The sequence below is a fragment of the Pipistrellus kuhlii genome, unplaced genomic scaffold (genome assembly GCF_014108245.1).
Source record: "Pipistrellus kuhlii isolate mPipKuh1 unplaced genomic scaffold, mPipKuh1.p scaffold_m20_p_4, whole genome shotgun sequence".
Taxonomy (NCBI): Eukaryota; Metazoa; Chordata; class Mammalia; order Chiroptera; family Vespertilionidae; genus Pipistrellus; species Pipistrellus kuhlii.
This window is the reverse complement of record NW_023425540.1, coordinates 63,292,115-63,314,062: the sequence shown is the minus strand read 5'-3', so window position 1 is coordinate 63,314,062 and position 21,948 is coordinate 63,292,115. Positions and strand designations below refer to the sequence as shown.

At 35.8% G+C, this 21,948-nt stretch overlaps 1 protein-coding gene across 1 annotated transcript in view; it reads right to left on the bottom strand.

Annotated features, from left to right (window-relative positions):
• HSD17B4 (hydroxysteroid 17-beta dehydrogenase 4) overlaps positions 1-21,948 on the bottom strand; it is a 62,899-nt gene that overhangs the window by 6,455 nt on the left and 34,496 nt on the right. Inside the window, exons 15-22 of the mRNA XM_036409753.2 lie at positions 19,761-19,832; positions 17,135-17,238; positions 16,409-16,474; positions 13,865-13,934; positions 13,154-13,260; positions 12,182-12,268; positions 8,904-8,990; positions 7,652-7,790 (exon numbers count right to left, since the gene is read on the bottom strand). Coding sequence (XP_036265646.1) covers positions 7,652-7,790; positions 8,904-8,990; positions 12,182-12,268; positions 13,154-13,260; positions 13,865-13,934; positions 16,409-16,474; positions 17,135-17,238; positions 19,761-19,832 — 732 coding nt within the window. The remainder of the gene's footprint in view (positions 1-7,651; positions 7,791-8,903; positions 8,991-12,181; positions 12,269-13,153; positions 13,261-13,864; positions 13,935-16,408; positions 16,475-17,134; positions 17,239-19,760; positions 19,833-21,948) is intronic.

The window sequence follows — 21,948 nt, the reverse complement described above, 5'->3', positions numbered from 1 at the left end:
AATTCGTCCAGATTAATGGAGACTAGAGACCTGACAACTAAATGCAATATATGATCTGACATTGGACCCGAGCAGTTCTTACTTTTGCTTTCTTCATTTCTATTTTGTTATTGTTATTACTATTGTTATTTCTTTGCTATAAAGGAAATTACTGAGGAAATTTGTTAAATATTAATAAGGTCTGTAGATTAAATAATACTGTATCAATGTTAATTTCCTGATATTGATAATTATTCTATGCATACATATAAGAAAGTGTTCTTAGCAGACACTACCACATTATTCAGGAATAAAGAGACATTGTGTCTGCAAGTCACTCTCAAATACTTAAAAAAAAAACAAAAACATGTATGATAAATAAGAAAATGGAATAAAATGTTAATTTGAAGAAATTGGGTGAAGGACAGATATTCATTCTCTGCGCTATTCCTACAATTTTTCTATAAGCCTGAAATTAGTTCAAAATAAATAAAAAAAACTATAAAAAGATATTATTAAAATGAATAACACAGAGAGAAAAATAAAAATTCATAATAGTTTTAAGTAATCTGTGTGTAAATGCACGTGGGCAAACAGTAAGGGGCTGTGATGGTAAGAGGGGAAGCAGCCACTGTTGTAAGGGAAAGAATAATCTGAGCAGATGCCTCTCAAACAAGGAGGTCCCTATCCCAGACTGAACAGCAACTTCTTTCCAAAGATCATGTTTCAAATCTTGTCTATAAATACATGAGATTGTCATTTGGATCCCAACCCTAAATATGGGACCAACACCCTTAAGATTTCATTTATATCCATGCTGAGAAACCCTACGGGGGTTTCTGCTTGGACCACTACAACATGAGCAGCAACCCAAAAGCTAATGATATCCTCAAGCATGAAAGTATTCTGATCTTAAAAGAATGGTAGTTGTCCAAACTGTACATATTCTACCACATTTTGGCAATTTCCAAGATCCAAAACAGATAATTTCTAACATGTAAAATAAAACACCTCTAATATCCATTCATTGGGACAACCTCAAGCTTACCAACATCCAAATTATGGGAATGCCAGAAGAAGAGAGAGAGCAAGATACTAAAAACCTATTTGAAGAAATAATGACAGAAAACTTCCCCCACCTGGTAAAAAAAAAAATAGACTTACAAGTCCAGACTTACAAGCACACAGATCCCCAAACAAAAGGAATCCAAAGAGGACCACACTAAGACACATCATAATTAAAATGCCAAGAGCAAAAGACAAAGAGAGAATATTAAAAGCAGCAAGAGAAAAACAGTTAGTTACCTACTAGGGAGCACCCATACAACTGTCAGCTGATTTCTCAACAGAAACTATGCAGGCCAGACAGAAGTGGCTGGCAAGAAATATTCAAAGTGATGAATAGCAAGAACCTACAACCAAGATTACTCTACCCAGCAAAGCTATCATTCAGAATTGAAGGTCAGATAAAGAGCTTCAAAGATAAGAAAAAGCTAAAGGAGTTCATCACCACGAAACCAGTATTATATGAAATGCTGAAAGGTGTTCTTTAAGAAGAGGAAGAAGAAAAAGATAAAGATAAAAAATAATGATTAACAAATACATATCTATCAACAAGTGAATCTACAAATCAAGTGAATAAAAAAATTTGATGAAAGGAATAAATTGGTGGATATAATAGAATCAGGGGCATAGAAAGTGACTGACAATTCAACTACCATTCTTTTAAGATCAGAATACTTTCATGCTTGAGGATATCATTAGGGGTGTGGGGAGTGTGGGAAGAGATTGGACAAAAAATCATGCACCTATGGATGAGGACAGTGGCAGGGGTAAGGACAGAGGGTGGGGTGGGAACTGGGTAGAGGGGAGCTATGGGGAGGCGGGGGAGGAAGGAACAAGTGTAATAATCTGAACAATATTTATTAAATAAATAAATAAAAATTGTTGGTCAAATTCTAAGATGCTCACTTTATTTAGAGAAACATGTAAATACTGGAGCCATCCTATCTAATAAAAGAGTAATATGCAAATAGACCATCACTCCAACATAAAAGATGGCCACCCCCATATGGTCAAAGATGTCTGCCAAAGATGGCCAGCAGAGGAGGGCAGTTGGGGGTGACCAGGCCTGCAGTGGAGGGCAGTTAGGGGTGACCGGGCCGGCAGAGGATGGCAGTTTGAGGCAATCAGGCCTGCAGGGGAGGGCAGTTGGGGGGACAAGGCCAGCAGGGGAGGGCAATTGGGGTGACAAAGCTGGCAGGGGAGGGCAGTTAGGGATGACCAGGCTGGCAAGGGAGGGCAGTTAGGGGTTACTGGGCCAGCAGGGTAGGGCAATTGGGAATGACTAGGCATGCAGGGGAGATCAGTTAAGGGCAACCAGGCTGGCAAGGGAGGGCAGTTAGGGGCAATCAAGCAGGCAGGGGAGTGGTTAGGGGGTGATCAGGCTAGCAGGCAGAAGCAGTTAGGGGTAATAAGGCAGGCAGGCGAGCAGTTGGGAGCCAGCAGTCCTGGATTGTGTTTAGCAGGTAGACATCCCTCTCGGGGTCACAGATTCGAGAGGGTGCAGGCTGGGCTGAGGGTCACATTCCCCCCAACCCTGAGCATGAATTTTGTGCACCAGGCCTCTTGTTATTCTATAAACCACAAACAGCAAATAACCTTGTAGGATCAACAAAAACTTCCTTCTATTCCCTCCTGTGTGCCACAAAACAGGGTAGCAAAGCCAATACTCTGAGTTCCAACTAATAGTTCCATAAACATGGTTTCCAGTTCTGTCTTCGGTTGTGAACAGTTCCCACAACCTAGGCCAGATCTCGGGCTGCTACATTTTGGGTACCACAGCTTTCCATCTTTTCTCATAAACTGCTCTCTCATGTTTTACCTTCTAGTAACATAATCAAAATCTTCAGTAATGCAGCTCAGCACTTCTGCATTAGCTGTCTCTTTCTCATTCTTCTTGTTTTTCTGGCATTATTAGTAGCCCAGTCAGTCAATTCTGTCTCAGCAATAGATCCACACAGGCCCTTTCCTCTCCATTATTGCCATTACCTTAAAAGAGGTCTTCCTTCCTTTTTATCTGCAGTGTTTCCTTAACTCCAATGTTTTAAACTTTCCTGGTTTCTATAGACCAAAAAACACATCTGTCTTTTCATATTTGTTATCCACAACCTAGCAGAGAACTTGGCACATAGTAAATACTCAAATATTTGTTGAATGAACCAATCCTCCCATCTGTGAAAGCCAATAGCACCTTTCCCATGTCTCTGATCACTTCTGTTCTACCAGAATAATTTGTATATATGAATAGGTCCCAATTCCCTGTTTAAACTCCTTGGGCCAAATGTGTTTAAGAATTCAGAATTTTTCAAATTTTAGTAAGAAAACATGGTTCTTAAAACATGTATTACATATTATGTAAGACTGCCAACACTATAAACAAATACAATATATGGTTTCTATATTTGACTAGTAACCAGATGAGATGAGGACAATCAGCTGCATTGTTAAGTTCTAGTCAGGTGTTGCTACCAATGAGTTATGAGAAAAAAAATCTCTCCATTTTAAAAGCTTTCAGTTTCTCGAATTGCAACTAAAAAAGTAACTGTGTTCTAATTTTCAGGAGCAGACTATTCTATAGGCCATATAAAGCCTCTGATTCTTTCATCTTCTTTATGCCTTCCTGTCATCTTTCATTTCCTCTGAATTTTTACTATTGCTTAGGGACCCAAAGTGTTTACAAGGACAACTTTAGACTGGCTTCAATTAATAGTAATAAAGTCATAAAATATACTACTTATAAAATGTAGAACAGCTTATCCCTGTTCTCTATAACTAGGTTCCAGTTTGCCAACATGTGATGGATTGGACAACTATAATAGCAGCAATTTAACATATAAAAATATTTGATAATAAAGTACTTAGCAAAACATTTTAAAAACTGCTTTTTAGGGGGTGGGGGAAAGTACCTTAGGTGTTCCCTAAATCAATTATATCATATTACTTCTGAATATTTCCCTTAGACTAAACAGAAAATACATATTGCTCTCCCAACAATAAACTTGTTTTAAAAGAAGAAAAGGCACCAATTTCAGCACTTTTTTAAAAAGGCAGGCATCTGATTCCATCCAAAGTTGTGCATTTTACATGGCTTTTAGCACTTATTCAACACTTAGGGAGTCAGGCTACTTGAAGTTAGAAATAAACTGATCCGGAGCTCTTTCTCAGTGTTCAACCCAAGGTCAAGTGGGAGGAGATATATAATTAGAAATAACTATAACACAGTAAGAGAACTGTGGTGAACAACAGGCTCTGTTCAAAGAGAATTCAGAGATTGTTTCTCCATCTGATATCTATTTTTAAAAATATTTTTTTAATTGATTCAGAGAGGAAGGGAGAGGGAGAGATTAAAAACATCAATGATGAGAATCATTGATTGGTTGCCTTCTGCACACCCCACACTACACTGGGGACCGAGCCTGCAAGCCAGACATGTGCCTTGACTGGGAATTAAACCCTGACCTCCTGATTCATAGGTTGATGCTCAACTCTTGAGCCACACTGGCTGGGCTGGTATCTATTTTTTACCTTTCCTACCTATTCCAAGGATCTCTAGAAAAATAAAAAGCCAAAGGACAACCTTTATTTGAAAGTGTAAAACACTTGAAGGTATTATAGGCTATCTAAAAAAGGTGTTCAGACATGTATAGGCAGTGAATTACATTTTAGAGTAATAAAAAAAGAGATGAAAATCACTGTATTCCCGACATTTTAATAAGTATTAACAGTGAAATAAGTAAGACAGGCTTCTATCTTGACCTTATCTACTTAAAGAAACACTATCAATGGACCATAATGTTTTTAAGACTTCTAAAATAATACTCCATAATCAAAACATTGTCTCCAGAGTTAGAAATAAGAAGCTGCAAGTGAGTATTGCAAGATATAGCTTCCTTCCCCAAAATACCTCACTGAGGCCCTCTGGTTTCTCATGTAGATCAGGGCATGCATTTCTCCATGACACATACTCTTGGCCGCAAAAAAAAAAGGAAGGGCTCTCCAACCTCTCTCAGGTCATCTCAGTGACTCAGAGGGCCTGGCTTTCACCCGGCTCATAGATGACCAGAATGGGCCTCAGGGAGGCCTAACTCCAAAGACACAGCTTACGACTTCTCCTCCTCCACAGCCAAGACCACATCTAACCCAGTACTGACACAGAACCTTACTAACTCCATATTCAGACTAATTGGGTTTGCAAAGTTTCGCCCCCCACATGCATTCAGCCTGGAGATTTGTTGTTGGAGTTGTTTGGATGCTGGGTGAGGGAGTTAATAGGAAAAATGGGCATGATCCAGGATCTTTGGGTTGGAATGCGCCTTCCAGGCCACTGAGCCCAAACCCTTGTTCCTCAACTTGCTCAAGGTCAGTCACTCATGCAGCACCAGTGACACTTGAGGCCAGCCAAGGTACACTGAGTAGCTTATCCCTGTTCTCTATAACTAGGTTCCAGTCTGCCAACATGTGATGGCTTGGACAACTGGCAGCAATTTAACATATAAAAATATCTGTTAATAAAGTACTTAGCAAAACATTTTAAAAACTGCTTTTTTTGTGGGGGAGAGGGAAGGGGGAAGTACCTTAGGTGTTCCCTAAATCAAATCATTCATTCATTTATTTCATGTCATTAGGTGTCAAGATGCAAAACAGAGGTGCCAAATGGAATCACCTTCTAAGATACAATAAGCCAAAAGACCGAGAGAGTTTCTTCTGCTGCCAGCTATTGCTACTTACTTCAGTGACATAAAGACTTTGAGAAAACATAAAAAGAACTAAAAATACTTGCACAGCTGAGAATCCAATCAAATAACAGGAAGCAGATAACCAAAGAAAATGGTGAATCCTTTCAGAGAAAGCTTTAAAATACAATTTCACTGTTAACTTTAAGAAGAAAGGATAAGACCAACATAAGCCACAAGGAATCAATAATAAGTCCTTATTAACAAGATTCCAATATTCCCATTTTTTCCCCCAGGGGAAATATAAAGAAAAATCCTTTAGGTTAATTCAAGGTAATTTTTCTATGTAAGTACATTTTCTAATATTGCCTACAAGGAAACTGTCACCAAGATAAGGGGGAAATCTTAGTTGGTAATTGAAACTGTCTGCCAAGAGTGAATCACTTGTGTACTTTATAAATCCCTTCAGAGCTCTGCCAACAGTGAGACGGACAGTTCCAGCACCTTTTCTAACTCATAGACCCCATTTCTCTTCTTCGCCAATATCTTCAAAAGTCCTGTGCTCTATATTTATTACCCAACTTCCAATATACTGTGATCCATTGGGATAAAATTGAATTCCATCATGGATACATAGAAAGAAAAAGGGAAGGGCAGAAAGATGAAAGAAAGGAAAGTGATGACACCTACATTTACAGTGTTAATCCATGGTGTTATTTAGAAAAATATTAGACACTCTGAAATTTGGGGGACCATGAACATATTACATTTTTGGCTTCCTTTCTACCCCTTCTGGATTAACGGCCTAAAAGTACAAATGTCTCCCAGAAGAACAAACATCAAAATGTTAACTATGTGTAGTAAAAGTTCACATCATTTTCTTCTTTAAACCTTTCTATATCAAATATCATACAATGAACATACACTGCCTTAAAGAAACAGCAACTGTTACATTAAAAAGAAATGTGTTTATAATGAACCAAAATTAATTAAATATAAGTTCAAAATGTTTTTTAGGAATATGTAATAGTTTCAGTTGATTTAGAGATGCACTTTAATTTTTTTGTCTATATGAGCATTTATAGTGATCTTCAATTGTAATGAGAAATAATCTGATTTCTTAAAGGCACCTAAATAGGCACCCTTAAATATAAGTTTGATAATTAGATAATAATCCAAATTACTAATGTTTTGGGATAAAGAAAACAATTTTAAAATTGTCAAAATATAATGACAACAATACCTCATTTGACCTGACAAACTTGCTTTATGTATTTAAGAGAAATTTGAAGATTACCGTATTTTTCGGACCATAAGACGCACTTTTCCCCCCCCAGAAGTGGGGGGGGGAAAGTCCCTGCGTCTTATGGTCCAAATATAGCCTACACATATACTTTAAAAAAAAAGTTTTTTTACTTGCCCGGCTCTGTGTGGTCTCTGTGTGCTTGCCCGGCTCTAAAATGGTTCTAAATGCTGCTGTTTACTTTACAGGGTTGATTACATGTGTTTATGACTGTGATGTTGGGTTTTAATGCACATAAAATATTTTAGGACACTATTTGTTTCAGAATCTTTTTTTCTTCATTTCCCTTTTCTAAAAACTGGTGCGTCTTATGGTCCGGTGCGTCTTATGGTCCGAAAAATACGGTAGTTAGAGAAGCATATTGTTAAGATGGCTGTTTAAAAGTAATAATTCAAGTGTTACAATAGAATATTTAAAAACAGATATTTTCATTTTAATTGATTCCCTACATCTCCAAATAACACATTCTTTGGATAACATGAAGCTTATTATTCCCATTAAAAATAACTGACCTAAGAAGGTAGGGTTTACCTACTTTCAAAGAGACAGGCTTTAACTACAATATAATAAGGATTTTTATCTCTATTTACTAAGCATTACTTTAAAATATTTTAAAATCAGGGATATAACTTACTCCACTTAGCTGCAACTTTTCCATCTTTAGTGATATGCCACTCAAAGACAGCGTTTACTTTCTTCACCACCTCGTTCCCAACATCCTGAAGACGACGACCTATTTCCTCAAATACCAAAGCACTCTGAAGCTCCCCACCCTGGGAAAAAGAAAATTTAATTTTAGAAGTTATGTAAAAATGAGTCAAGGAGAAAAAGCATTATAAAATATATGTGCAGTAAGGTGACTTTTCTAAAATCTATACCTAAAGGCAAACAAGTCTGTTTTTACTTTTTACTCTAGACTTCTTCCACACTTTCTTTAAATTCATTCATTTCAACCAGAAATTCAGTCCTCTTAATAAGAGGTTTTTACTTTTATCAGAATTCAGAAATAATAGTTTAAAAGTAAATTAGGAAATAGACAACCTATATCCTAACTAACATCAACAGGAAAATATAGGACAAATCACTCCACTTCTGTGGTCTTATTTCTTTATTTGTAAAATGTGATTAAATTATATGAAAACTGAATTTTTAGCTCTAAAACTCATAAATTTGTTTTTTATCTTAGAGACTTCTTGAGAGCTATCAATCGTAAGTTATTTTAAGATCATAAGGTAACCTCGACATTACAAAATTAGTATTTTGGGAGACAGAGAACATAAACATTTTTATTAAGTCTCAGCATGCTAACAGAGAATAACAAAAATGTTTTTTCCTGGCTGGTGCGGCTCGGTTGCTTAGAGTGTCATTCTGTACACAGAAAGATCGAAGGTTTGATTCCAAGAATGTGCCTAAGTTGCAGGTTCAATCCCCAGTCAGGGCACGTATGGTAGGCAACCATTCAATGTTTCTCTTTCACATAAAAAATATTTTTAAAAATAATACTATTGTTTTTATATTTGTATACAAAGCTTTATACAAACATTTAAATCAAGAAAGTCTTAGAATATTTAATTTTATCACTTATTTTTCTCCAAAACATTGTTTGCTTGACATTTCTCATTTAACAATTGATTTAAGTACTCTAAAATTAGAAAATTAATTATTTTATCTTGAAAGATACCCCAGTATGGCCTCCAAAAAAATTTTTAAATGTATATGTTGTCAAAATGTTATTTTTATTCTAAGCAGTTTTGATGTCTTTTAATTCAAGAATTTTTTTCACAGCTCTTAATTTTCAAAAGTAGGATGAATATTCTTAAAGTAATTCTAACAGATTTACATTCAGAAATTAGAAGATGGCTTGAATACCAGTTTTTAGAACCTACCTCAGAAGGTGTCTTGGCTAAAACATCAGATGTTGGCACAAGATCCACATATGCATTTGAAATAACGATGTTTCCAGTTTCTTGGATCTTATAAGGGGTACAAAAAAATACAATAAAATAAAATAAAATAAACCAATTCATTGAAAGTTCCAATGCAAACACTTCATGTGAAATAGTATAAAGTTAAAGAAAATTTACTTTCCCCCCCTCATATAAAAAAGAAAATAATCGAAATTAAATTAAAAGTTCATAAACTAAATGTCAAGATGAATAAATATGAAGCCTTACTGATTTAATACTACTATTATTAATCTAACCATAAAATCAACTGGAACCCTTTTTAAATAATCCGAGGTGCAGCCTGGGCACTGGTATTTGGGGGACTTTAAAAAACATACAACTGTGTGTATAATGGGAACCAAAATGAGAATTACTGAATTGTTGAAAGGTAGAAGGCATGGTCCAATATCCACATGAGGCAGTGGTAATCAAAGTTTATTTCTGCTAATACTCATCTTTTCAATGTATTAATTCTAGTTCTTGTTTCAAATAGGAAGTGTACATAGCATAAACTAAATGCTTAAATAGCCTTTTATCAAAATAAAATTTCATTTATTACAGAAACTAAAATTCTAATTCTTAATAATTTATCTAAAATTATTTCAATGGCTATTCTTTTATAAAATTATGGTACTGCTACAAATGTACAGGAACATATCTAAAATTTAAGGCAGCATTTATCAAAACTGATCTTTAACTATCAAGATCATTATCCTTTGACTACTTCATATCATAGTTCAGAAAAAAAGAACTTTCAAATTTGTTCATTTTATTTCAAATTGTATCAGTGAAAGGTATGAAAAAAGACAATTTATAAACAAAATATACTTTAGTAAATTACTTTCTTGTAACCAAGCCAAGCATATCATTTGGAACATTAGTTTAAGATATTTCTTATAATACAATAGGAAGGAAAGAAAAAGGAAGAAAGGGAAGGACTGAGGGAGAATGGGCGGGGGGGATGATTCATATATATATAACTAGCAGAAAAAGAGCACATCTAATCACAGCATATTAGAGATAATGGGATAGCCTGCTTATGGGACTCAATAACTGGAAGTTGTTATTATTATTAACAGAGGTGTTTAAACTACTCAACACAAACCATCTATGCAGTATTGGTAGATGATCAGGCCAAATAGTATCAGCTGGTCAACTGTGTTAACAAAAATGACCTTTAAAAAACTTACAAGTAAATGGACGGCTGCATGTCCTTTTAGTATTTTATTGGAGCACTGCTTAACAGCCTCAACCCAAAATTACTTAATTCTATAGGGAAATACATTTTGTTTGTCTTGTTATTCATAATTAATCTCAGACTTATGACATAATATGTTAATTTGTGGATTTTTGTGTGATTAAGATACAGGTGTTTTCTGTCCTGGTGCACGACATTCATGCATTTGGAAGAGGGGATTTCCTCAGCCCACTCTGCACCCATTAGCAGTCCAGCAGCCCTCAGGGGATGTCCATGGCTTAGGCCCTCTCCCCATGGGGAGCGGGTCTAAGCCATCAGTTGGACATCCTTAGCCGTGCAGCCCAACTTGTAACTGACCACCAGGGGGCAGCTCCTGCATTGAGCATCTGCCCCTAGTGGTCAGTACACATCATAGCAACCAGTTGTTCCACCATTCTATCAATTTGCATATTACCCTTTTATTATATACTAATGGCCCGGTGCATGAAATTCAGGCAAATACTGCCCCCATCCACTTGCAGGCCTGATGGCCCTCAACTGCCCCCCACTGCTGGCCTGTTCGCCCCCAAGTGCCCTCCCGCCAGCCTAATCACCCCCAACTGCCCTCCCCTACTGGCCTGATTGCCCCTAAATGCCTCTGCCTTGGCCCCACCACCATGGCTTTGTCCAGAAGGGCATCCAGAAGATACCCAAGAAGGTCGCCTGGTCTAATTAGCATATTATATTTTTAATAGTGTAGACTAGAGACCTGATGTATGAAATTCATGCAAGAGTAGGCCTTCCTTCTCCTGGCTGCTAGCAACAGCTTCCCTCCAGGACCCAGGACCTGGGCTTCCATCTGGCCACTGGCAGGCACCTGGGACCTGGGCTTCCCTCACAGCCCTGGCTTCTCCCAGAATGATGTCTGGAAGGATGTCCAGACTAATTAGCATATTACACTTTTATTATTATAGATTATCCTTTAGTACATTTACTAGTTTTGTCTCTATATCAGTAAAATTTTAGAATGCATTTCCTTTGGTTCTAATTCTGTTTTGAACCAGTTTTATCATCTTGCTTGTTAGTTCCCTCATAATTAATTAAATACATTTATGTCATGTTTTCATTTAAATCTCTCTGAGAGCCATATCTTTAATTTTTTGAAGATTATATTTTGACAACAACCTAACTGCTTGAGCCTAAAAGTTAGGGTTGGTTGTGTTTTCAGAATAGCTCTGTCACTGCTACCCATACAGGAACCAGTTATCTATCTACACTAATAAAAGAGAAACATGCAAATTAACCATCACTTCAGACACCCCACCAGCCAATCAGGAGTATGCAAATTAACCTGACAAAGATGGTGGCGGCCCTACCCCCCAGCTGCTCTGGGCCTCTGGGCAGCATGCATGCAGGCACTGAGAGGCCAGGTGGGGTGGGACGCCTGCTAAGAGGGGGAGGGTGGGGGCAGAGGGAGCTATAAGAGTGACAATCCAGATGGAACAAAGACTGAAGGCTACAGCTGGACCGAAGACTGAAGACAGCAGCCAGAGCAAAGGCCTGGGTCCCAGATGCCAGAGGAAAACCAGTGCTGGCAGCCAGGGGAAGGAATCTTCATGCAACGGGCCTCTAGTATATATACAAAAGCCCCAGTGACCAGAAAGGTGGGACAACCAGAACAGGTGGCTATGATGCGCACTGTAGCAGCCAACCAGCCTGTTCTGGGCCCTGATTGGCCCCAAAACCCCGACTGGAGGCGGGGCCAGCAAGCCAACTGCCCATGGCCCCTTCCCCACATCAGCCCAGCCCGATGGACCCCCATTGGGGCTGGCTGGACAGACCCCACCCATGTACAAATTCATGCACTGGGCCTCTTGATCAAAATAAAATAAAAAACAAGGTACATAGGATCTTATTTCTAAAAAAAAGTTACCACTGATTATACAAAGACTTAACAGATTTTTGTGTGTGTTTTGTTTGTTTGTTTTATGAAACAAAATTATAGGACATAGTGAAGTGGGTAAGAAAACAATATTCATACCTTGGTTTGGAAATGGATTCTATTTCCTTCCTTCCACATCTCAGTTTTTAGAGTTTGTCCTGGATATACTGGTTTTGCAAAACGAGCCTTCAAAAAAATGAGTTTTGGGATTGAAAATGTTTCAAAATGCAACTTTTCTATTTGTGGAAAAAAAAATTGTGAGGGAAGTCAAAGAATACAAGGAAGAAGAAAAGACAGGTTTAAATATAATTTATAAAGCAATAAAAATAATATGATAAAATAAATAGAGAAAGAATATAGTTAATATAAGTAAATTCTTTGTGTTTCAAAGTACAGAATCAATAAATAGTGTTTAATCCTGGCAAACCCAGAAACAGAAACAGAATTATATTAAGCAGTACTCCCACCAAAAGAGTTAACATAAAATAAAAAAACATAAGAATAACCAGTGCTATCAAAGGCAAGGTATCAAAAAAATGCATTTTCACTGCTATATGGAACACAAACTGATAAAAGCTTTGGGAACTACACTTTTTAAAGAGTGTATCTTTTTACTTACACTTACTTTTGCAAAGATATTGTTCAGAGATGGTTTTCTTTGTCATTTATAATGGATGAAAGCTTGAATTCACTTAAAAGTACAAAAACTAAGCTACCATCATATTGATGTAGGTGTTATTAGAGTTCAAATGTATCCATTTAACATTTTCAATTAAATTAATGTCAAATTACAAAAGAGTGGAAAAAAATTTAAGGTGAATCTCAAGTTTTTGTCAAAGCATATATTTTATAAAACAATCCAATTAATATGTTAAAATTATAACTGTATATGATACCCTTACATGAAAAATGTGTAATAGAGGTATTTTAGCTACAAAAAGAAAATGTGTTAATTGCCAAGTCAATGTAATAAAAATGTTTATTACTTCAGTATAGTACTTACTTTTTTAAAAGTCCCTAAAACTTTTTTTTCTCTCTAAATGTTCAAATTATGCAATAATATGTATATACCTTAATTGCCTTAAATCTTGAGACGTCACTGTCTGCAAACTGCTGCAAAACATGCCTGGCAGAAAATCCAAATGAACATAATCCATGTAATATGGGCTTGTTGAAACCTAAAAAGAGAGTTTAGCTAGATATGGATATATTTCATGTTTAAAAACCAAGAAAAATTTAAGATTTCAAAAACATAATCTTCTAACTACATTAGAATGAATTATACCTTCTATTTTAAGCAATATGGAAAATATTCTATAAATAATACCTCCTGGGTGAAAATTATGAAATAAAGAAAAAGATAAGAAAGGAACATTAGAGATATGGGAATACAAAGCATTGCTTTGTTTAGCTTGATTGTAACTACAAAATCATACCGGATGATTTCAATATCCTTATATATAGATAATCTTTCCCTAACCTTTCAGTTTCTTGCTCCTTCCTCCAATGACCTTGACTTTCATAACTCAGACACTGACACACATGATCCTATCCTAGACCTTTCACTAGCAGGAGCTTCTTTCCACCATAATCTCAATTTCAAGTACACTATTTTCGGAATATTATTTCCTACCTTTCAATATCCTTTGAATAAATGTATTATGAAAGGGCTATTTTTAAAATGTTACTTAAACTACAAGTCATAAGTAGCAATGTCTTTAAGTCTTATTTAGATAACTGAGCTAATATTTTTTTTCATTGGCATGTATTTTAGCAACTCACCTGCTAAACTAGCAAAGTTAGGATCAATATGTAATGGATTCCAGTCACCACTGAGGCGGTACAGAGCAGCCTGTACAGAGAAGAATTATAAATGTAACTAGTATCCAGTGCTTTCTTAGGATACATTAAAAGAAAAACAGGAAATAGGGCTGCTTATTGTATCTCAAATGCATTATAATGTACCTAATTGCAGCTTTGATTCAAAAATAACTATTTCGCCAAAACCAGTTTGGCTCAGCGGTAGAGCATCGGTCTGCGAACTGAAAGGTCCCAGGTTCGATTCTGGTCAAGGGCATGTACATTGGTTGTGGGCACATCCCCGGTAGGGGGTGTGCAAGAGGCAGCTGGCCAATGTTTCTCTCTCATCGACGTTTCTAGCTCTCTCTCTCTCCCCTCCTCTCTATAAAAAATCAATAAAATATATTTTAAAAATAAAATAAAATAAAAATAAAAAATAACTATTTCTAGCCCAAGCTGGTTTGGCTAAGTGGCTAGAGCACTGGCCTGTAAACTGAAGGGTCCCAGGTTCGATTCCGGTCAAGGACACATGCCCAGGTTGTGGGCTGGATTCCCAGCAGGGGGAGTACAGGAGGCAGCCAATCAATGATTCTCTCTCATCATTATGTTTCTATCACTCTCTCCCTCTCCCTTCCTCTCTGAAATCAATAAAAATATATTTTAAAAAATAACTATTTCTACCCCCCCCCAAAAGAAAATTAACTGTAAAGCAAATTTTTATAATACCTGACATTGAAATCAGTTGAGAAGGATTGTCAAATAATAAGGGGTGTCAAGAACTATATAACACTGGTTACCACTACTTAAGAAGAAATTCACAAAAAGAAATCCATCAACCTATTCCCACTAAAATACAATAGAAATAATGTAAATATTTACAGCCTTTTCTTACCAAGCAAAATGTATGCAAACTTTCTAAATAGAGTGTTTTAAATCAAATACAAAATGCACAGTGGTCAGGAATTTCTGTCAAATGATAAGAGCTCATTATTTATACAAAAAAAATTTGTTAACTTAATATTTGTGGTGCAGCAAAATAGACAATGCTGCTAAAAGCTAACAAAAAGTTCTATTCATCTGAAAAAGTAAAAGAAAAAAATTCCTCTATTATGTGTAGAAATTCAAACTTTGGAAACTATTTAGTTTTTCTTATCTATAACAGGTACATTTTATTATTTCAGTAACGCAAAAATAATAAAAGAGCATTGGTGGTTTTTTTGCACTGTGAAACCTTGAAACCTTTTCTGTGTAGTGCCCTTAAAAAACTGATTTCACTATGAAGCTTTAATTGAACACACACACACACACACACACACACACACACACACACGGGCATTTTTAAGAAACTGATAAGAAACAGACATTGCAAAAACATTTAAAAGAAAAAAAAATATATTGTTCTCTCCATCATCTGATTATATAGTGCAGGGGGGGAAATTACAATATGTACCAACCTTAATTCTTTCTGGCTCATGAAGTTACTAGTGTATTTATATTTGTCAAAAAATATAAATCCTGCAGAAGTTCTCATATCCAGTATATCAAAATTAGCATAAAAAAGCAGTGAATTTTATAAATAATGTGCTGTCATTACAAGCTCACTCACAGCACAACTTCAGAGCTTTGACTGTTCTATTCTCTATCTGCATGGTTGTCTCCTGGCCACTTCGGGGAAGAATCTTCAGGTCTCCCAAAAACAAAGTTGTTTTTCTCCTCTTTGTGGCTACTCTTTGCTTCTTAAATAAATCCTTACATGCTCATAGAATTTGTTACCTGATAGGGTATTTTATATCCTCCAACAGAGAACAAATTATTTATGTCAAACAAAAGAGATTAAATCATCTACCCTTTCTAAGATGCTTTATTTTGCCTATATGCTAAAGTTAGCATAATATAATCTGATTCCAACCAATGCAGCTCAGTTTCCTTCCCAATAGAGAAAGGGATGACTAAAATTTGCCTTTTTATTCTTTACATCCTGCCCTCTAAAGCTCTTATGAATTTTTTCACTAGTAAGCATGACAGTCTCCCTAAGGCAAGTGTTCCATCACCAGCTAAGCCCGATGCTCTTTGAAGAGACTACTGAAAAGCCTTTTTATATTATCTTTTCATAACTAGTGAAGAAAAAATTGATAAGTAAAAATTTAGAAAGAATGAATTCCAATGACACTATATATATATATTTATTATGTTGAAGGACACAAGCACTATAAGGTGTCGAGTTATAAATTAAAAAGTGTCAGCAGTCAGGTGGATTTATCACTTTTAAAATATACAATCTACCCTAACAGGTTTGGCTCAGTGGATAGAACGTCAGCCTATGGACTGAAGGGTCCCAGGTCTGATTCTGGTCAAGGGCATGTACCTTGGTTGCAAGCACATCCCCAGTAGGGGGTGTGCAATAGGCAGCTGATCAATGTTTCTCTCTCACTGATGTTTCTAAATCCTTAACCCTTTCTCTTCCACTCTGTAAAAAACGGAATAAAAATTTAAAAAATAATAATAAAATAAAATATACAATCTCACCTGATTAAGTGAGGTGGTGTCTGTAAGTACAGCATCAGGATGTCTATTAGGTATGGCTACAGCTTCCTGAAATAAAAAAATACTGTATGTTAAATACCAACAAAGTAACTTTTATTCTCTTTACCCAAACTGGCATTTTATAACCAACTATGTTTTAATATAATAAAATCTGCAAGTTGGATAACAATTTTTTTTATATGTTCAGGAGATAATGTTTAAAATTTCATAACTGCTAGCTTCCTCTACATTATGATTTCCCTATTTAATGAGGGGGATCACGGAGAAGAAAAAAGTAAAGATTGTTTTCCAAATGCAAAAGATGAGGACAGATATGAAAATTAAACAATTCACATCTAAATTAATTTAATCTTTAAATTCACTTTACTAAGAGTATAGATCTCTTTGCATTTATAGCCTATTTGCAGTTGGCTGAACTTTTTGGATGTGTAGACAGTTTTGCATCAAAGGCATTATTCCTTCAATTATTATTTTCTACTTCTTTCTCTCCTCTCATTCTACTCCTCCTGTTACTTGAAGGTATCCCATGTTTCTTTGAGGCTTTTCATTCTTTTCTTTTTTTCCTTTACCTTTTTTCTGTTCTTTAGATACATAGATAAGTGGAATAGATATATCTTCAACCTTTTTTATTCTTTCTTTTGCTAGTTCAAATATACAGATTAGGATCCTTAACTACATATATATTTTACTTATAAAGACATAACATACCTTGACTTTATCTGAAGTCCGTTTTCCACCAATGCCTCCAGAGCCAATAAGGAATATGGAGAACTGATTAAAACATATAAGTTCCTTCCCAGAATAAGAATAGACTGAAAAGTAAATGAAAAATATGTTTTAAGTTGTCAAAAGACATAACTAATTAACCAACATATGACCAACAATTCCTTTAAAAGTTAAAAAACAAAATCCAATTACTGAAAGGTTTTATAATTTAAATATTTCTAAGTTTGGTTATGAGCCTTTCCTTTTTATTCACCAGTTTCTGGAAGGCAGACAGAAGAGGATGTTCACCAACCCTTACTTGACTATGAAATAGCAGGTTCTCTCCCCTCTTTTTAAACCTCCCCAACTTTCGTATTTTAATTCTCTCCAAATCAAACATTTCAAGCAATCCCACTATACAGCACAGGTAACCTCACACTCAAACTTTCAAACATTCTGCTAAAGCACTCAAAAAGAGCCTGGAATATAAAAGAAGAAATAAGTGAGAGTGAAAGTATAAGATTCAGGAGGGAGGGATCATGGCTATTTTGCTCATCATCATATTCCCAGCAATTAGAATAGTACCTGGGACCAAAAAGAGGCACCTGATGATGTCTATTAAGTCAATTAACAAATCAATGACTAAATGACAAGTTAGCAAGTAGTGAACAGGTAATCAAGTAATAAATGAATATAAGACAGCTGTTCCTCTTTCTACTGACTGATTTACTAGTGAGAGTTTAAGTATTATCTGCGTTTCCAGCTCTAGAAAAATAGGAACATGATTATGAACTGCATTAGAGAAAAAAATCCAATTATAACAAAAAATAAAAAAGGTCATAGTAATTTGTATTTAAAATAAAAATTTTGTATTTATTAAATAAGAAACTGGATATTCTATTTCATTTATACTTTATCTAAAAATTCTAATAAATTATTACATATTAGAGGCCCAGTGCATGAAATCCTGCCTTGGGGTCAGGGGGGGTTTTCCTCAACCCAGCCTGCACCCTCTCCAATCTGGAACCCCAATTTAGGCTGGCAGTCAGACATCCCTCCACAACCCAGGACCATTGGCTCCTAACCACTCCCCTGCTGGCCTGACACCTAACTGCTCCCCTGCTGGCCTAATTGCCCCAACTGCCCTCCCTTGCTGGCCTGAACACCCACAACTGCCCTCACCTGCTAGCCTGATCTCCCACAACTGCCCCCTACTGGCTTGATCGCCCACAACTGCCCTCCTTGCCAGCCTGATCACCCACAACTGTCCCCCCCACCACCACCACCACAACTCGCCTCTGCCACTGGAACCCGCCTCCTTTACGCAAGGCAGTGGAGATGCTGGGATGGGCCTCCACGCTGCATGGAGCCATGGGACCCCCAGGTCTCACCACGCAGAGTGGCCACTGGGCCCCACCTCTACTGTGCACATGGCCATCTTGTGGTGGCCATCTTGTGGCGGCCATCTTGTGGCAGCCACCTTGTGGTGGCCATCTTGTGACAACATCATATACGAGGGCCACCTAGGCTTTTATTAGTATAAATTACCAAACTATAGTTAAATAAATGGAGTTGATCAAGAGACAATAGGAAAAATTGAAGCTAAAGTTACTGCAGAATTTTTGTGGTATGTTATATTTGGTAGGATGGTGAGAAGACTAAAAGATAACTGGGAGCATTATAGCCAGTTACAATTATAGCCGAATACTGGCCAACATTTGGAATGACAATAAAATGTGAAAATCTAAAAAAGAATAGAAGTAGAGGAAGACAAGAAAGAGAGGAAAAGGGAAAAGAAGAGATAACCAACATATGATGAAATACAGAGTTATCAAAAACAATGTAGTAGAATATTTAAGAGCATCAAAATATTCTCAATATATTATTAAGTAAAAACAAGACAAGTCCAAAACAACAAATAGAGTATAACATCCTATGTGCTTAGAACAAAAATGATTAACGCCTATATTCCAAATATCAAATAATATTAAACTTTACACTGTCCTTTATTTCTAAAAATGATTGATAATAAATATTTATTTCTTTTGTTCTTAAACTTTAAAAATTTTAAGCAGTGTTATCTGTATCTTATGTTTAATTACTAGCATTTCAACATTTATTAAACTACTATAATATTTTTTCCACTGCAAATAAAATATGGCTATAATGTTTAAACCACATTATGAGTTCTATAGGCCTGAAGGTGCAAGTTTAGAAACTTAACTACCATTTAGAAGAGTGATTCAGGCGTCAAATATTTTCCAAATTTCAAAGAGCTAACACAGAAAACAATTTCTATAAACTGCCTAATTACCAATGGAGAGCTGTCTATGTATTCCTTCCTGTCCAAAACTAACTCAGCAAGTATAATTCTCCTTAACCAACCACAGTTCTTCTGTGCTTTGTTTGTATCGTCTCAAATCCCCTGAAACACTCTCCCTATCCTAATCTACTGCTTCCTACCCTCCTTCCTTATTTTCTAAAGCAGCTTATAAATATTTAGAGTGCTTATCTTGCTTTCCCACAAATTGAAAAATACAAACTTACTAATAACTTCTATGGTGAAGTACTGTTACATATAAAACCTATCAACCTAACAATATTATCATAAGAATTGAAAATTAATTACCATCGATAACAAGTACTAAACCGGATCCTTTATCTAGGACATCAGCAACAATTGCTTCATTCCTTAATGTTCCTAAAATGAAAAGTAAAATAAATAAATAAATAAATAAATAAATAGACTGTTTTAAAGATCATAATAACAGACTGTGTTAAAATAATAAGTTATTATATTAAGACATGAGAGAATTTAACATAATTTCCACTGTAAGTTCAGCAAAACTAAAAAGTATGATTTAAATAATTTTCATTACAATGCTAAAAAATTCAACATTAGAGGCAGTCAGTACATCTGAGTCTCTAAACTTGAATCAGTAATTCTGATAAATTAGGTTTTAAGAAATAATACTTTTCAATCATTCAACAAACATTTGTGAAGGATATGACCAGTGCCATTTACACCATTCCTTCTCAAATCTCTACTCTACTAGCTTCCATAAGACACTGTTTCTCTCTAATCACTGTACTTTTACAGACTCTTCCTTCCATCATTTAACTGGTGATGTCTTGATGGGTCATCATTGTCTGCAGGTAAACTCATGCTTTTCTCAAACCTGCTTTTCTCTGTTCCCTACGTAAATGAATGGTACTACCCACCGAGCTGCTCAAGCCAGAAACTTGAGCATCACCCAACTCAGAGTCTAAGTAGTGTCTACACTTGAGTATGCGAGGATGGTAGAAGATGGATTCTACAAAACATTTTTACTTCATCCTTAAGTCTGGGGTTTCATAGGAAAGTGACAAACACATTTGCATTTTAGAAATAGCATTATGGCTGCAGCGAGGTGAATAAACCTCAAGGGAATAAGAATGGAGATAGAGAGAATACTTAAGAGAGCAAGAGAAGATGGTAGACTAAACAAAAAAGTAGAAGTGGAGGCGGACAGAAATAGGATTCAGATGTACCAAAGGAGAGAATCAACAAACCTGGTAAGTGTCTGGATGTAAAAGATGGTAAAAGAGACGCCATGGATGATATCCAGATTTTTCACTTTTCTAAATCTCTCTGATCCACTCACTTATTTTCATCCTTCTACCACCTTAGTGCAAGCTACCATCATTTCATCTGAAGTACCAATACAGACTTTTAACTAGGTGCCTGCACATCCACTCTGACTAACTTTAAAACATGCTCTATACATGTCTGAGGTGATTTTTTTCTCCAAAGTCAAATTTGTGACAATGTAATAAAGTGCTTTTCCCAACACTACCACTATCTTTCCCCACCAGTCCCATAAATATAAAATTGCGATAAATACAAAATTCCCTAACATGATCTATATGATACTATTCCCTGCCATCACTACCAGGCTCTCCAGCCACCCTGGCCTTCCTTTGTTCCTCATTATCTAAGCTTCTCGTATTTACACAGGCCCTTGGATGTCTGGAATGCTCTTTCTTTCCTGCTTTGCCTCACTTCATACCCACCTAAAACCTTTCTTTAAAATCTCTCTTCTTAATCGTTCCTTAGAGAACACTTTCATTACCAATCCAATAATGTCCAATCCTTCTATTTTAAGTTCTAATTGTATCATGTATGTTTTACCTATAATGTTTATCACAAGTAGTTACAGGTAATATAATGTAATGTAATAACAGGTGATTTTAATATACAGTCAGATTACAAAACTATCTAAAACCAAATATGTCTTAACAAGTGGCAAGTATCCAGCAGATATCTGATGAACAGTCACCACACACTGTGCATTATAATGGATAAAAAAGACAGTGTGAAACTTAGGCTGTAACACTAACAATGAAACAAAGCTATTCAGCCTTACGCAGCAAGAATCTCATAATTTATTTAGTAAAATAAGTAGATTGAGGAACAAGTTAAAGTAGCTACTTTAACTTTTTCTAGCTACTTGCTGACCTCTACATTATATAATGTGAAATGAACAACTAAGATATTATTGAGAAAAATAGATGATTAAAGATACAAAAAATTCTGTATATTTTAACATGGTTTATTTTATGAAAATCAGCACCAATATAAACACCTGAGAAAAGAATGAAGAGCCATGTTAACAGGAATCATAACTGATTGTACACAATCACCAAGTTTAGAACATATTCACAAAAATGCTCCTTTCATTTGTGAATAACACATATATCAATAGAAATAAATTATTAGCATTTTGAAGTAATTTATTAAAGGAAAATATTAAAGGACAAAGTTTAAGATAATCAAA